Below are 17,371 nucleotides of genomic sequence, written 5' to 3'. Positions count from 1 at the left end.
AATATGGCTCCTGATTCAAACGAACTTAAATAAGAATGCACATAGTCCACGTGTATCTGCAAATTTACGTCTTAGAAGCTTAGTGTACTGTAGCGTATTAATTTAGTTTTGTAATGTTTTTGAGATTTTGTCAGCTTTTTGCTTGATAATTTAGTATTGGTCATTTAGCGTCCTGTTCTTGGTAGGAGGAGGATGGTTTGCTAAACTGTTTTGTGCTGAAATGACTAGAAGCTTGGAGTGGAAGAAGCTAATTAGCATGCTCCAAGATGACAGCTGTAATTATGCTGTTGTTTGGAGCTACCACACTTGTTCTTCTGAGCTTTCAATTTCCTTCTCTTTCTAGGGATGGTAATAAGGTGATGTTGGAAAATTGGTCTGAAAGCGGTAAAGTGAACTTTGTCAAAGTATTTTGTACTTAAATAGGTCAAAGCTTTATCTGTTTGTAAAACAATAAGCTAAAATCTAAGCTTAGCAATGCATGTCTGGCACAGAAGGTAACGCCCATGTCTGGTCACTGTGAGCCAGCTGTATGTATACTACATATTTGAGCAACGTTGTAGGAAAAGATGACAAATTCAGCCATAAGAGAGTGCCAAATAATTGAATGAGATGCCTCCAAGTCCTTACCAGACTGCAGATAATACTGTTTGCCTAGAACTCAAAGGCAGTGCTGATTCTCACAGATGAGCTGATAGAGACCCTCTTCATATCGAAGGGAAAAAAAAAATCAGGCTCAGCATGGAACCCTGCTGTCAAGTGTTTCGGAAGGGAATTCCACAGAATATGCTCAAACTTCAAAGGCTGTTTAAAAAAACAAAACAATAAAACTAATGTATTTCACAGTAAGTGGCCTACTTAAAAAAAAAAAAAAAAAAGAGAAGAAAAGAAAAAAAGGGGGCAAAAAATCAGCACAACAGGAAAAAATAACCCAGACTTTTTTCTTACAGTGCTGGTTAAGGAAAATGGGAACATCACTCATCTTTTTTTTTTTTTTCCCCTAACTCTGTTCCTCTAACTCAGGAACAAACTTTCTTCATTTTTTTAAAGATGCAAGATAACATCCTTCCACTATCGTATGTAACTTCTTCCTCTTCCACTCTCTGCCTTGCTGTCATGCTTTAGTTGCTCTTTGCTTTGTTCCAGTCCATTTCACTATGTTTTTATTCATCCACTACTTGGTTTCATTCCTCGTCTTCTGTATATTCTAGTTGAAACCCCCTGTACAGCTCAGAACCTGCATCAGAAACTGATGTATGGGGGCTGCTCTGAAAGCAATGCCTCCTACTTTATTATGTTGGCCCATTATATCAGAGGCGGATGTTGGCAGAATGGCAGTAGAGGTTGAACTTTCCAACCAATACTCTATTTCATGTTGTTGCCATGTGACAGATGGCAGCAGAGGGGCAGTCTGACAAAATGGCATCTGACATAGAAGTGTGTATGAAGCAAAGGTGTGTCATTGAATTCCTCCCTGTAGAAAAAATGGCACCCATTGACATTCATCAATACTTGCTGAACGATAATGGAGACCAAACAGTGGATGTGAGCACAGTGAGATGGAGGGTGGTGCATTTCAGCAGTGGCGATGTGAGAGACAAGCCATGTTCTGGGCAGCCATGTACTTCTTTAACGTGACAAAATGAAGAGCATCTCAGTGAGCTCTTGAGCAGGGAACTGTTGAAGGAGACTACCCTTTTCTTACCACACGATCATGCCAGGCACCATACCAGTTTGAAGACCGTGGAGCACATAGCCAATCTTGGCTGGACTGCTGTACCTCATGCACTATATAGTCTAGATGTGGTGCCTTCTGACTTCCATCTGTTTGGGCTAATGAAAAGTGGACTGCATGTGGAAAATTTTCCTATCAATGACACCATCATAGCAGCTGTGAAACAGTGGGTCGCCTCTGCTGGTGCAGATTGTTATGATCAAGGCATGGAGGCTCTTGTTCATTGCTTACAGTGATAACCATGTTGAAAAATAGTGTTCCATAGCTGAGAACTTGCTCTATCAAGAAGTACTGTTGTGTTCTTTGTATCTGGAAATGAATAGGAGGAATTAATTTTGGAGCAGCTTGCATATTTTGTCATTTCAACATTAACTGATGCAATGCTTTTAAAATTTTAGGGAGAACTTGTTTTATGAGTGTAATGGGAATCAAGCCAGGAGGTAGCCTTTGTGTTTTTTCCTCAAGGTCTTGAACTTTGTCCCTGCCAATGATCTGCCTTGAGGTTCTCCCATGCTTCCACTTCACACATACTGATGTGATTGTTTTTGGCAACTTTTTGTTTATGGGGGCTGGATAGGCATCCAGTCTGTAACCACATTCAGTTCCTAATAAAACTCTTCTACCACTTATTCTGTCTAGTCTTTCACATTGCATTTGTTTCTACAGGATTCTTGTTCTTTATGTGTTGCTTCAGAAGGGACACTGTAAGCTATAACATGAATTTTCCATGGTTGAAGGTTAGATACTTTACATATCAATTTCATTCAGGTTTTGGCTACGTTTGACAGCTAATCCCTATTACTTCCTAAAGCTAACTATTTTTTTCTGTATTTTTTTTCAAGAGACAAAGTTGTCTAGGTGAAATTCTAGAGCGTATTAATTAAAGCGTGTGTGGCATAGGCCAGAATTTGTAATATGGTTCCTAAGATCAGATTTGGATTGAGTTCATTCCTCATGTGCAAATATTAATATCACATTCACAGAGTTCTTGTGAGCAAGCAGACCATCTATGTGGTGGTGATAAGGTACATTTTGCACTAGGAAAGCAATTAAGCAAATTAAGTTGAGTAGTTTTACAGACCTATAATATAGGGTAAGCAACCTGGAGTAAGGGTCATTGTTACTGACCTTAACATAAGCTAAAATATTACAAATCTTTGTAAAGCTAGGTAATAGCTTTTAAAATAAAGTAGCTACTTTATTCAGTTTCTTAGGCAAAATAAGCCTGGCAACATTGTTTGAAGAATTTATTTCAAGTTAATTTCTCTTCTAAAGCTCATACGACAAGCAGCTCTTTCCAGAGAAATGGGCTGTCTTGTCATTGATTTGCCATAGCAGTTTTTTTGGTTGCTTGACAAGATTCAGCAGCACAATACTGTGTTCTCAAGTAATTTTTGTTTTCATACTTTCATTTTAAAATACACTTCTGACGTATTGCAGGGTTGTGAAAGAAATACTAATGACAGAGCATTAGTGATTCTGAACTTCTGTCCTATTTCCCAGTGCAAGCAGACTGTGACTGTAGCTCTAACCTGATAAGAGCTGCAGTGAACTCCCTCTTTGTCTCTCCCAGCCCTTCCATACTGTGTTTTGAGGAATTTGCCTGTTGGGAGGCATTACTCATGATCACAGCTATGCAGAAGTACCTAACGGTGGGGCAACTGCCAGAGAGAAATTGGATCTCAGCACTGTCTAAGCAAGCTCTCCTGTTTTGCTCCTGTTTCAGCATAAAGCAACAAAGTTGGCCCATTGTCTGCATTCCTATGTAATCAGTTGCCACACCATGCTAAGGTTGCTTTGAGGGAAGGAGATAAATATTCTACCTGCCAGCTAGAAACATAAACGCTGAAATAGGAAGGGTTGGGGAATGTAAGATCTACCAGCAAAATGAGCTTTTGTGTGTGCTTTTAAAAATTCTTGGCATCATCTCATGAATTCACTGATTCGGAACCTAAAGTTGGAGGGTAGTTTGTAGCTCTGAAAAATAGCAACAGTTGATATGTAGTGGTAGCATGGATTCATTCTAAAATAAGGAGGTGGTTTAATTCTGTAAATGAAATGAGCCTTGCTGTGCATGGGAGCTTTAACGAGCTCATAAAGACAAGGTTCAAGAAGCTTATGTTACTTCAGATAGCAGCAGGAAGCTCATTAGCTGGGGAGCTGTGTTTAAAAATGAACAACAAAATAATATGCCTAAGTGGGCTTGAATTTTTTGTGAATGCACTGTATGTCAGTACAATAGTCAAATAGAAACAAACTCAAAGCAACGGTGTGCTCTGCTGGAGAGCAGGAAGACCTTTACCAAGTCACCATTCCAAATGGCGCCCTGCAGCAACTCAAGCTCTACACCAGCTCCAGCCATGAGCTGCAGGCCCCTTTCTGTGCTCTCTGGACCAGCCAACCGCCTGGGGCTGTGTGTGTGTGCTGACCACGGGGTGCTGTTTGACTCTTTGGGAGCTAAGTTAGCTAATTTGTACAAAGGAAGAACTTGACCAAATGATAACTGCTGGTCCATATGCGGTAGAGGGAAGACAGAGTATTATCTATTTTAGGGTAATGTTTTTCAGAATGGTTTCCTTGTGGTGTGGTATGATGTGGTCACTAGGTGCATGCTAATCTTGTAGTATGATGAAAAAATTACTTAACAGGGATATAAAGATGTAAATGTTTAGATTTCTTTGGTCTAAAGCATATACTGTTTAAATGCTGATGGGAAAACAGAAAGCACAGATTGTTTGCAAGCTAGAACATGAACAGTCATGTGTTTATGCAAACTTTTTCTTTGCTATGTGTAGGAATTGCACTCTTTTAAAAATGTGGACAGCCTAACATGTGCAGAGGTTGGACAAATTGCTGGCCATTTTTGGTGGCAGTGTTGGTTTTTTTACTTGCCTGTCCTCTCTATGGAGGAGGGTGTGCAACAATGGGATACAGTCAGTTCTGAAGGTCCTGGCAAGCAGTTTAATCTTGTTAGGTGAGTGATAACATATTGATGTGATCCTGGGAGCTTTAAAGTGTTTGCAACAGCAACAAAAAAGGAAATGTGTTTTAGTCAGCTTAAAATATAAATTTTTCAGCTGATTGTAAACAGGGAGAAAGATCAGAACATGCATGCAGAAGGAGTAGCAGGAAAGCTACTCTTCCATGACAACTGTTTATGAAGTGCAGATGTTCTTAGGCTGCCTTTTCTCCTTGGTTTGTTTTTTCTTCCTGAAGATTTACAAAACATCATAGTTGTAAACTTTCTGGAGAAGTTGTTCTCCCCTGTTCCCCTCCAGTTTTGCTAATCTGAATGTATATAGAAGTTGTGATCAAAGTATCAGGAGTTATTTTCGTTTCCTCGCAGTGCTTAGCTTCTGGCTTTGCATTATGAGGCTTCTGTGGCACATTTTCAAGTTCTTTCCTGTAGTTTCAGAAGTAGAATTTTGCACAATTCTTTCAAATAAAATAATTCTTTGAGGCTTCAAAATCTTGAGAACTTCTGTCACTTTGAGCAGTCCCAGAGGACAAATTGAGTACAGCTATATTCTAAAGATTTTTTTTTTCCTGTATTTAAAGTTCTAAGTTAAGTTGTCAGTTTTAAGATCCCTCTGGAAGATAACCTTTTAATTTTGTGTTTGCAGTTGTGTCCTTCCTTCTTTTAAAAGACAAATTGCTGTGGTTAGGTTATTCTCCCATGTTATCTTTCTCAATAGTATTCTGTGGTTAGCTGCACAATTTCCAGTGCTTTCCTCTAGATCCGTTTGCGGACCTTTTGTGCCTGTAAGCTTTATTAGCATAGGAAGTCTTCTGTCATGCTTGAGGGAATGTGTTTTAAAAGCTTGTGGCAGAACATGAATTGTAACGTGTGAAGCATGAATATATAGGAAACAGTTCCATGAAGTTTGAAGGCAAAGTCTGCTTGCAGAAAAATAATTCATAGTGATTCTGAGGAGTGTTTTGTGCTCGTTAATGCAGTTTTCTTCTGAGGTCTGGACATTCTCTAATAGCAATGCTAGTCCTAAAAAAAGGACTGCAAGTTTGGATGGAATACAGTCCTATATTGTATTAAGAAACAAACTGCATAATGATCATCCATAGAAAATCCTGGAGAGTGGTGCAAAGCTTTAATTTGGGGTTTGTCTAGGGATCAAGAGTACTGCTCAAAATCTAGCAAGTAATTAAAAATGACTCAACCTGTTTGAGTTTCTCTGCTTAGTACCATTTTCAGCAGAAAAATTCTGTCATCAGTCTTGGCTGCTGTTTGCCTGGTTCTGAGGTTTGTGAAAACAACAAACTGTTTTAGCTAACAGCTGGGCAGTATTATAAATATTGAACAGTACTGAAGGGCATCTGTGCATTTTTGTTTTTCATGTTGGTGGGGCTTCTGAAGATTTGAAGGCAGGAACTTCACCAGGCTTTGCATACTGCATAGTGCATTGATGTTCTGAGACTGCTCCTCCTGCTCCTTGTTTGCTGTTTACTTTGCATCCTGCTGTAGACAAGTGACAGATTTTATACAGGATTATGAAGCGATGTGTTTGATCCTGAGCTGTGCCCACTCAAGAGCAACCTCAGTCATCTGTAAATCCAGGCTATTTCTCTGGTACTATAGCAATGCATCAGGGAACTTCATGTCCCATTTAATGTTCTCCTTAAAAGAAAAGTTAGCTTTGTGTGGCATTTGTACTATTTTTATTGTGATTAAGGCTTTTTGTCCTCCTCCTCCTCTCCCCTTGGGTTTTCCAGTGGATGACAGTCACTGCTGCCGTCAGAATTTATTAGCAGAATTCAGCTGTGTTCAGTTCTTCCGTTCATGCTATGGCATTTAATGGCACTATAGGTAGCAGCAAGCTCTTAAGTTCACTCTCCAACCAGTTACCTGCAGTGTGCTGCCTGCTCTTAAATTTCTTCTGTTTTTCTCTCTACAGCCTTGTTTTTTTATTCCTCTTTAAAAAAAAAAAAAAAGAGCTTACATTTTTCTGTAAACAAAGATGATGAAATGTTATATACAATAACATAATTCCTATGGAAAATAATGAGATGTTTGGTAACCTTATTATGTGTTATTTGAAGCTTTGACATGAAAATGTAACGTGTTAATCAGAGGGAGCAATTGTAGAAAGAGATACTTTACTGATCTGGTTAGTATATAGAAAAATTATTCTGAGTATGCAGTTGAGATAAGAGGGAAATTTTTATTCATTTTTTATTTAACGTATCTGTAGTATTCAATATAGTAAGAGATTACCTGCAAACCATATATGTGTATGTATTTTTAAGTTGTTGACTGCCCTGCTGCAGAACTATTATTAAATTAAACACCATGGTTGAATGTAGATCTGCAGTTTTGTAATGGACAATAAATTGTCTGTTGCAAAGCATTATGTCTTACATAAGGGAACATCTTTTGTGGAATTGATTCTTTTCTGACATTCTCAGTGAAGCTTTTTTGTCACGGTGACTTCTCAAAGTGGAGGAAAAATTGTTTGCTTTTTACAGTTAGAGAGATTGACACCAGCAAGCTTAGTGGATAGTGCAATATTTATGTGAATAATCCCTGTTTTATGTTGAGTATTTTCCCTTTGTTTTTAAAACCAGTAGAACAGATCTGAGATTTCTTGACTAGTATCACAATATGGATATATAAAGCTGTAGTATTTCCCATTTGAAAGTACTCTTGGATATATGCACTATACTTGTAAGAGAGCTTTCAGATATTTGTGTTTATGCATCCCTTCCTGAATCTGTAATGCAAATGATTAAAATTTTTCTTAATTATCATGACAGTAGTTGGCAGTAAAACTGTCATGATGGTTCTCATTTGTCATACAGTACTTTTGTGAAATGTAGTTTATTGCCCACTAACAGAATACAAGGACTTTTTGTATTTCAACTTAAATGTTTTGATTAATTTGACACCTGAATTTTCAGAATATTTCAGTAGCTTTTCTCTGTAAAGTTCAGTGGTGAGTGCTTGCTTCTGTTTTTGAAGATTTTAGGACATAAATTATTTGTTGTATTTAACCAAATAGTACTATTTGGTTACCTGCATAGTGTGGCTGTCAGTGCAGCTTCATATTTGGTATTACAATGTGACAGTAAAAAGATTTCTCTTTGTATACTTCAGTGTATCCTGAACTATTTATGAGAAACGTTTATAGTTGTGCGCTGCAATGCTCAACTTCTAATGAAACTGAGCTTTTTTATTATTCAAATTTTCAGAGTTGTTAAGATAATATTGAGCTAAGGTAGAGAAACTTCTACTTTCACTCTACAGTTCCTTATTGACATCATAAGTATTGTTTGTAGCCCCAAAAGGCATTATGTAGGAAATAAACTAGTGGTAGATCTTGTTCTATTCTGTGAGCCGGTTATCTTTTCAGCTGCCATAGTATTTCAAGTAGAAGCAGGCTATAGAGGAAACCATCGAGTTCCTGAATTCTCCAGTTCCCATGGTGCAGGAAATGGAGCAATGAGCCATTATTGAAGTGAGCACAGTGTTTTCAGGTGTTACTTTATAAATGTGTCTTAAAATAAACGAGGCAGATGCAGTATGGATCTCTTATGAGCAGTAAAAACGACTGAAAATTTGAAAGCATTATAAGTGTTTATCCTCATCTGTGTTTTACAGTACTTGGATAGCATAGGGAGAAGGCCTCTGCTATTACTTCAGTTGCTTTTTCCTCCTGTTTGTTTTTTCCCCCTCTGACTCACTCTAATAGATAGTATCACTGTGCTACTGCTAATCCAGTATCTAAGGTCTGACTGTGATGCTTCGCATTGTGTCAAGTGACATGTTGGACTGTGCAATGACTTAATTGCACAGTTCAGTTCTATGTATGTAAAGTAGCATTGGTGAGGTTGGTTGTGCAGACCTGAAGTTTGAAGGGTCATTGGTACAAGTTGGTTTGATCCTTTGTGAATGTGTATTTTCTGCAGAAGTTGAGTTAAATAATGCTTAAGAACAGAGTACTGACATCAGTGGTCAGTATTGTTTTTCCACCAGTGAGCTCTTCTAGAATTTAGTTGCCTTTAGGTTATCTGATTTCAAGATTAAGTTTTCAGATAAGCAGTCTTGCTGCTGGACACGTTGCAGAGAGGCTGTGGTAATTCTATACCCACCACCCTCCCCTCATGTAAAGAACTTCTAACAGGATCTTCAACTACCTTGCATTCTCCTCTTTGGCTGAGTGAGTGCATGGAGCTCTTCAAGATTCATATCAGTAGAAATCATCCATCACTTCCTATAAATATTTATTCTTTCTTCTAGGCACTTGCTCCATCCTTACTTGCATTGTTTCCAGGCCCTATGTTGTAGCAAATGCTGAAGCTTGTTTTCTGGAGTTATGTCTGTTTAGCCCCCATCCAGATATGTAAGTACCAGGCAGCAGAGCTGAGTTCAGACACGGTGGCTTTGTGCGCTGTGTGGTCTGTCTGCACTATCTTCCACACTAGCTGTGTGCTCTGTCTGTACTAGTACAGTGCCAGGATTAATGCTGAGGAACGTCTCCTCTCCCACTCCCCTCCTCCAGTCCACCTTTGACATTTGTGTACAATCTTATTGATTCTAGAGTTCAGAACAGCTGGATTTCTCTCAAAGATTCTGGCAATACACGTTTACCTGAAATATGTTATAGCTGAAAGTTTAAATGAAGTCTGGGGAAGATTTGCAAAGCACTTCATAAATCTTATGTATTAGTTAAGCATGGTATCTTGCAGTGATGTGAGAATTTTTTTAACTGTATTAATCTGTACTAAATGTACTAAATCATCTTCTCAGAGGCAATGATTTCTAGACATAGGAGCAATCCAGTTTGTCTACTTACCTAATGACCTTTAAAATAAATTTACGTTCCAATTTTAAAGAGTTGCCATAGAATATTCAGAATTACCTGTGGTTTCTTTTTTGTTTTTAAATGAAGGCTTTTTTCCTTTGTAACTGCCTACACTGAAATTAAATGCCTTTAAATGCATTCTAAATAAGCAAATAAAGATACAATCATATATACAGTCTACCATGGAGGCTTATTTGTGGCTTAACTCCAACATATTGAGTTGGCAGATGAAGAAGAGGTGTCGTCATACTTTATTTGATGACTTTTTCTTTAATTTTAAATATTAAGCTGTCAATATGTGTGAAAATATATGCTAATATAGGTGTTTTAATGCTATTTGTAAAGGTACAACTTTTAAAACTCTCAGCTTACAAGGTTTTTTTTCTTATTTTTTTTCTTACTTAATGGACTCAGTTTTTGTGACCAATCCCAGCCTGTAAAATCTATTTTTGGGTAAAAATTAAGATAACTAGAATGTCTGAATCTTTGTTCCTGCCATTTTTTGATAACTTTCTCAAAACACTTGTAGCTGTTTGTAATTTATATGGCAGGTAAATAATTTTGCTGTGTTGGAATGTATCACAGATGTTGCCCCCTGGAAGTAAATATTAGAATGCTTAATCTTTTTGTCTGTTACATTGTGAAAATCTTTTATTATAATGAAATTGCTGTGTGTCTTAGGAATGATGGTTGGAGAACTTGTAGCTACTACTTTGGAGATGTGGGTATAAACTTCTATTTCAGTTCTAAGTAAGAAGATGCTAGAGTATCAGATCCTCTAATGCTTTATATCAATCTGGAGGTATTTTTATACCATAAGCTTTAATGTTTCTTCATCTAAAGCATTTGTGCTTTTATTTTTCATATCTGTTCTGTATTTATAGTTGTTTTTTTTTCTAGTGATGCATGTTTTACCACCTTATACTTCTGGCTTCCAAGATGCCTTTCTGTGTGACTTTTGAGCAATATGTCAGGCAAAGTTTGTGGGAAATAACTATAGATAAGGAGTTAGTGATAACCTGTGTGCATTGCTTGAAATGAAGCTTATCTTTTTTACTTCGCTTGTGGCTTTAGAAATGCCCTTTAATTTGAATAGAAACTTGCAAATATTACATTGTGGTTAACACTTCGTGGGATTTTCCATGAAGCGTTAGAGCTGCATTTTATGTTAATGGTGAGACATCTACTTTCATATTGGTAATGTAGAAAAGGAGAGTTGTCTCTGTAGAAGGTGAAAACAGAAGCTTGTTTTCATGGGTGTTGAGTTAAACTTCAGTCTCCTGTTCAGCAAAGCTGGCTCAATAATCTAACCCTCATTAAAATGCATCAATGATAGATGTGGCTTCAAGATGTTTAAATAATACTTAAATACATGGGAGGAGGAGTCAGAGTATGGCTTACAAATACTTTAGGTTTTTACGGATGTTTTTTGTGGTGATCATTTGGGAGATCATTTCAGTCAACAAACAGGGAAAGCTGCTGCAAGATAAAGGCCATTTGTGTTGGTTTTTGTAGGGCTGTAAAATGAAACAAACACATCTTAAATGTGTTACCTGTCTTTGTATTCCCAGTCTTTTTTTCCTTTTTTTTTTTCCTGAAGTTCAGGGTGTACAAAGTGGAGTGGGGATATCTCTTGTTCAGTGGAGAGATGTGGAGGTTGGGTGTTTGGAAAAGGTTCTGCACTAGAGGTGGTGAGCATGAAACAGGCTCCCCAGTGCAGTGGTTATGGCACCAAACTGCTGGAGATCAAGGAGCATCTGGACAACACTCTCAGACATAAGGTTTGGGTTTTGGGTCACCCTGTGTGGAGTCAGGAGTTGAACTCAATAATCCTTGTGGGTGTCTTCAGCTCAGGATATTCTATGACTTTATTTTGTATGTTTTAAATAAAGCAACAGGTAGCCATAAAATGCAGCCCTTACTGAAAGGTTGTACAAGACTTAGTCATTAAAATACTCTATTGTCAGTTGAGGTTACTTAGATAATGGAAGTGGATGAGTAGTGCTAGCTCTTCATAAATGACATTCCCACACTCTGTAGTACTGACCATTTTCAGTAGACCAACAGAACCATGGATTTTCAGTCATGAATACAAAGAAAATCTAAGAATGCTTGGAGGACAGTAGTCTCGTTCTTGGGAGAAAAAAGAGTGCATACTGTTGCAGGAGTAGAAATACTATCCATTTACCTAACAATTTAGTGATAATGGAAGATGATTATTGTATTTTTCAGCTGTTTATAGTTGTGTTGCGTGATTCTGTGTAGAAGGTCCTGAAGTATATAAGCAGAAAAGCTATTCTTGATTTAATTCCTTGGTAGCAAACATGCTAAAGGTAGTTATGCAGAGAATTGGGTCGTAAGTTTCTTTACCAGTAGTTCCTAAGTGAGTTGTAAAGATATGAAAAGCTGGCATGGAAAAGGCCTGTTTAAAAAGTCAGTCTTCAATACAAAAGTGAAGGAAAACACATTATTTTTGTTCTGCTTGACTGCAGCTTAATTCCTGGGGAAGCCACGCATAACCGAACTTGTTCAGAAATGCATTTAATGCACTTGGAAAACATTAACCTCTTTCTGTTGTTAAGCTTTTTGTTCCTGTGAGCTTATTGCACAATTTGATTATGGGATGGAGTTCCACGTGTTTGGTTTTATACTTCAGTGTGAAAATAACTGTGTTTGGAGTTGTTTTGGTTTTGATTTCTGTTTTTTTAATTATTACTGAACTTCCTGAATTTGTGTTTATTTTAGGAAGAGGTATATACATGTTAAACTATTCACTTATTGGTAATGTTCAAATGTATCTTGTTTTGTTCCCATTTTTTTGGAAAATGGCATCCCACAGAAGCTACAAAAGGGAAGCCAGGATTTCTGTGTGATGGCTGCCCCTAGCTGCTTGGGGCTGGGTGCTGTCTGCAGATGTTCAGAGCAGGGCTGCTTTTGTCCCTCAGCACAGAGACCCCTTCCCTGTCCCAAAGCAGCTGCATTGTTCATAGAATCACAGAATAGCTTGGGTTGAAAGGGTCCTTAAAGACTATAAAGTTTGAACTCCCTGTTGTGGGTAGAGTTGCTGCCCTCTGCCCAGGGCCCCATCCAGTCTGGCCCTGATCACCTCCAGGGACAGCACCCCCACAGCTTCTCCATCACTTAATGTTGCATTGGGGTTGATAAGTCGAGCATTTCTGTAATCTAGGCCTGTTTTATTTCTTTACATTCTGCTTTTAAAACAGTTCCTGTATGGAAGAAAAGTAGAAGAGCCTGTGCTAGTAACTTAAGATTCTCATATCTTCTGTTTTCTTTTTCTCCTTCGTGCTAGGGACTCGGAGAGTTGTGCTGTTCTTGACTTAGAGCGGCACTCTGAGCTCTAACACACACAGTGACTCATAGCGGTGCCTGCAGCATGATCCCTGTAAAACAGCTCATTTGGGATTTTGTAGCTCTTGTACAGGAGAACTTTGAAGGACAGGGAGCTAGCAAGTAGAGGCCAGCTTTCTGTACTCTGAGTGCCCAGCTGCTGGCAGATTGGTGGGCCTTGTTTAGGCCCTTTGAGCTCCAGCTTGGCTGATGGCTGCGGTGTCCAAACACTCAGCCACTTATCCTGCTCTTGGCTGGGCTGCTGTGCTCGGCTGGCTCTGTCAAGGATGGCCAAGGATCTCTGCATGCTGTAGGCACAGTCTGGGAGCTCCAACTGTGTTAGTGATGTCACTTTACATCAAATTATTGGAGGAGGAAAAAAAAAAGAAGGAATCCTAAATTTTTAGTGAATTCCATGCAAATCAGTCACTCTAGAAGGTTTAATTTTCTTGTGGTAAATTGCCAAAAGGGGTGTCCAAGCACCTTCCCCGGGAGCTGGGAGACAGATTAACAGGTCTGTGGCATGGAAAAGAGTAGGTCTGACTTGTTGAAGGAGAGCCATGGAAATTCTGAAGATGAAGACGTTCTCTTTGGTAGCATTAAAAAACACTGTTTAATCAAAAATTAAAAATTTGTGAAAACCTTCCAAATGGAACTTTGTTCTTATTGCAAACAGCTTTAACATGAAGTTCCAGTCATCTCTTGCTAGTATTCAACAGAAACCTGGAATTGAATTTAGGGAGTATGTTGCAGAAAGTGGGAACAGTGGCTGAATTTTGTATAGAGGTTAATACAAATGTAGAGAAGCGAGAGAGTCAAATGGAATTTTCACAAGAGTGGGTGAGCATATAAGTTTGAGGGAGCGCAAGTATTCACGGTGCAGGCTGTGCCCTGAAGGGCAGAGCATGAGGTTGCCCCTCTGCCAGCTGACCAAGGTTTGCACTGGGCTAGAAGAAGCTGCTTCCTCATCTTATGGTTGACCTCAGGAAATAATTTTCTCCTCTTGCCTATCCATGGCCTAGCAGGTAGAGGTACCTTCCTGCAATGAAATGTTTTTGACCTCTGAGGGAGGGAGAAAAGACTGCAGTATAATTCATGTGGTTACCTGGCTTTTTGGCAAAAGAGGAACCCAGTGATGAATAAATAGTTGAAAATGTTGCTGTTAGAAACATATACAGTCTTAACGTCTTCATCTCTTTGGATGCCCTTGATAGATAGGTAACTGTGTTTTTTTTTTTTCAGCAACAGCCATTCCTTGAATAAGACCTACCATTTTCTGAGTAAAAAAAAAATGATAATAATGTACTATGCTTAAATGCGGATTATAAATCAAGAACAACTTCAAAGTAATAGAAGTATGTAATGCTTTATATGGAGATACTGTTCAGAATTTACCTAGAGATCACCTCTTTTTTCCTTCCTTAAAGAAACAGAAGATAGTGTGTTTGGAAAAGAGTAGGGAAAAAATGCTGTTGATTTTCCAGGGAGAAAAAAAAAAAGGCAATGGGCTGGCTAAATGGATCAGTCCTAGCAATTTAAAAATAGTTTCAATTTTAGAAAGTAACAAACTATGAATTGACTGACCATTTCTGACCATTCCCTGCATTGCTTTTTGTTGTCGTTAGTACTCTAATTGTATCTCATGGCTCTTCATGCATTTCACGTGTGTTTTTTTTACTGGGATAAGGGGAGTAGGTAAGATGTTTCAGAATTTTAAGGAATTTTATTTTGAAAAACTCAGTTTCTTTAGCTGTTTTAACAAAAAACAGCTATGTTTTAAAGTCAGGCAGAGGAGTGGGGTAGATTCCAAAATAGGCCTGACCTTGCTCCTGTCTGGCTTGGCCAGCTGTCTAGGAAACACTCACATTATGCAAATCTTTTTGTAGCTAGCCTCTAATAAGTGAGGTATGATTCGGTAATTGGTATGGTAACTAACCTGGAAAACTATCCTCAGCTTCGCTTGCCAGCTGGCTTTATATGTTGTGATGTTAATTGGTAAATTGATCTAGTGAAGAGAGGCTTGAAATGTTTGCAGGCTTGACTGGGTTTAATTTAGCTCTTATTTTGGTGAATAGTATATTTTTAATTATTTTATATATATTTATATATTTCTTGTGTTTTTGGAAACACTTGTTTTCAGAGATTGTATTGTTGAAGATTTTCCCAAGGAAAATTTGAAAAAATATTTTTGTGGGTTGTTTTTCTCGGATGTAGATTTCTAGCTTCATGAATTTATGTATGGTAGGCTGTAAAATATTGACTTGCTTTTTGTTTTTTTGTTTGTCTGTATTCAAACTAAGGCAATGGCCCAGGCCTAGCTTAAGTATACATTGCAGTAATTACTTACGATTCTGTTAAGCATGTTAGATTTGGAGCATGGAAGCTTCAGTGCTTATTTATGTTTTGGTTTAGAACCTGCTATTTTTACAATTCATTTTCTTGTATATGAAGCATTTTTTACTGTTAAGTACTTGGATTGTAATAAGGCCTTTATGTTGTTGTGGGTTTCTCTGAAGACTGTTGATGAAACATAAGTGAATTGTAAGAACTGTTATTTAATGTATTTTTTGTTTTATAGGTTATTCAGCAATAGTTATGAACTCCCGTTTACGAGCCTTAGGTGGGAGGATAAATAACATACGAGCATCAGAACTACCAAAAGAGAAAACCCGATCAGAGATAACCTGTAATGTTCACTTTTTGGATGGCTCAATACAAAGCTTCAAAGTCAATGTAAGTTTGGAAAACTATGTATTTGTTTTAAATCTATTTATATTCATTTGAAAGCTGAAGATCAAATATGGGACCTGGAGGTATGGGATTTCCACAAGATATTGAAGATGTAGCTTTGTCATTTCAAATTCCAAATTTATTGGTTGTGAAATTGATTGATAAAGTGATGTTTTAATTTTCTCTGAAGCAACAGCCTAAGGTGTCATGAAGTTCCATCGTGACTGTTGTGTCTGGTGAAAGGTCTTCTGCGTGATATAGGAAAAACAAAGAAACAGATATGCTGATTGTTATCAGCTGTGAATAAGTAATTTGTATTTAAAAGGGACTCTGTTATTAGTTCTTCTTGCAGACTGATTTTATTTCTGAACTTTATCTATTGGGTATTTATTGAAAGAAAATGAATTTGCTTGCCAAACAGGTGATTTTTCATTCTAATTCTAATTGTTTTCATTTCAATATATACAGAATTAGTCTAATATTTTAATATGTATTTTATCCACTATATACTTATATTAATACCTGTATATAGATACTCATATATACATGTTTTCACACGCATATGTGTGTGCATGTATGTATGCATAAAAATAATATATATATAGGCACTCACAGACATACAGACATTGTTATATAAATATAATGTGAAGTAGCTAACGCTGGGGAGGAGGATATTGAGGGCTAAGTATATAAGAGAAGGAGCAGCATGTGAATAGAAACTTTTCATTGTTCATTTCCAGCATGCTCTGTAAGATTACCTTATCTGTCAGTTTTGAATAGATCTAGCCTAAATGCCCCCTCATGCACAAGGACCCTTGAAAAATGAGGAATTAAAACTTTTTTGAAATCCCTGCATAGTAGTATATTCTTCCCAGTGAGCAATTGTTTACACAGCTTTAGATTTAGCATTTGGACTGAAATCTAACACTGCACACCTGAACTTCTCATTTCATCCTTTGAGCAGCGTGTTCTAACAATCATCAAAACCCTTAAGAATCTCAGGACTCAGCTGATGTAGCTCCCTGCCTTGAAGGTACCCTCAGGGTGTCTGCTGATTATCTCCTTGATCCGAGGATCAGAAGGGACTCCTTCACTGCAGCTATAATGCTGAACTGCCCTGAGGTAGTACAGGACCCTTTGTTTAAAAAAAAGTAAGGAGCATGGCTATCCAGGTACATTGTGTTAATACAAGGACCAGTTTCAGGAAGATTGATGTTTTTGGAATACTGAGCTATCATACTGATACTGGGGGAGCCTGCACTCATCTGTCAGGGCCCTTGTCCTTCCGGATTCCCTAACCTTGAGATCTGCCTCAGAGCAGGCTTTGCCACTTTCTGATTGGATCTGTCTCTGAAAAGGATTAGAAGCCAGCTGCTCAAAACTTACATTTGAGTTCTGCTTACATTAACAGAAAAATTCAGCTTCCTGAAGTTTGTGTGCATGACTCTGTTTTCATGGCCAACACAATTTGTTTTCATATCTATGAACAAAGAACTTCAGTGTATCAGTGCAAAACAAATGTTGGCATTTTTTCAGGGCTAGTTTGTGGGCTAGGGATACTTGACTGTGATTTACAAAAGCTCTATGTTTGGATGTATGTTTTAAACTAATATTGAATATTAATATTCGTGTACATGTAAGTATGCTTTGCATTTGTAGGCAAGATTGTTTTCACTATGAGTAGCGAAAAGTGAATGGAGAAAGACAGAATGCTGAAAGTTTGGCCTTCTTTGATACGATAGCC

General features: G+C 37.8%; 1 protein-coding gene across 6 annotated transcripts in view; it reads left to right on the top strand.

Annotated features, from left to right (window-relative positions):
• Positions 1–17,371, top strand: part of PTPN3 (protein tyrosine phosphatase, non-receptor type 3) — a 161,217-nt gene that overhangs the window by 54,054 nt on the left and 89,792 nt on the right. For 4 of the 6 annotated variants that reach the window (XM_021386948.1, XM_021386949.1, XM_021386950.1 and 1 more), the window contains exon 2: positions 15,476–15,630. In XM_021386948.1, coding sequence (XP_021242623.1) covers positions 15,476–15,630 — 155 coding nt within the window. Of the gene's footprint in view, positions 1–15,475; positions 15,631–17,371 lie in introns of those variants that run through there. The other 2 variants (XM_021386954.1, XM_021386953.1) reach the window with 1 other exon arrangement.

This window comes from Numida meleagris, chromosome 2 (assembly GCF_002078875.1).
Source record: "Numida meleagris isolate 19003 breed g44 Domestic line chromosome 2, NumMel1.0, whole genome shotgun sequence".
Lineage (NCBI taxonomy): Eukaryota > Metazoa > Chordata > Aves > Galliformes > Numididae > Numida > Numida meleagris.
Note: the sequence above shows the minus strand (reverse complement) of the source record. Positions and strands in the feature narration are given on the sequence as shown.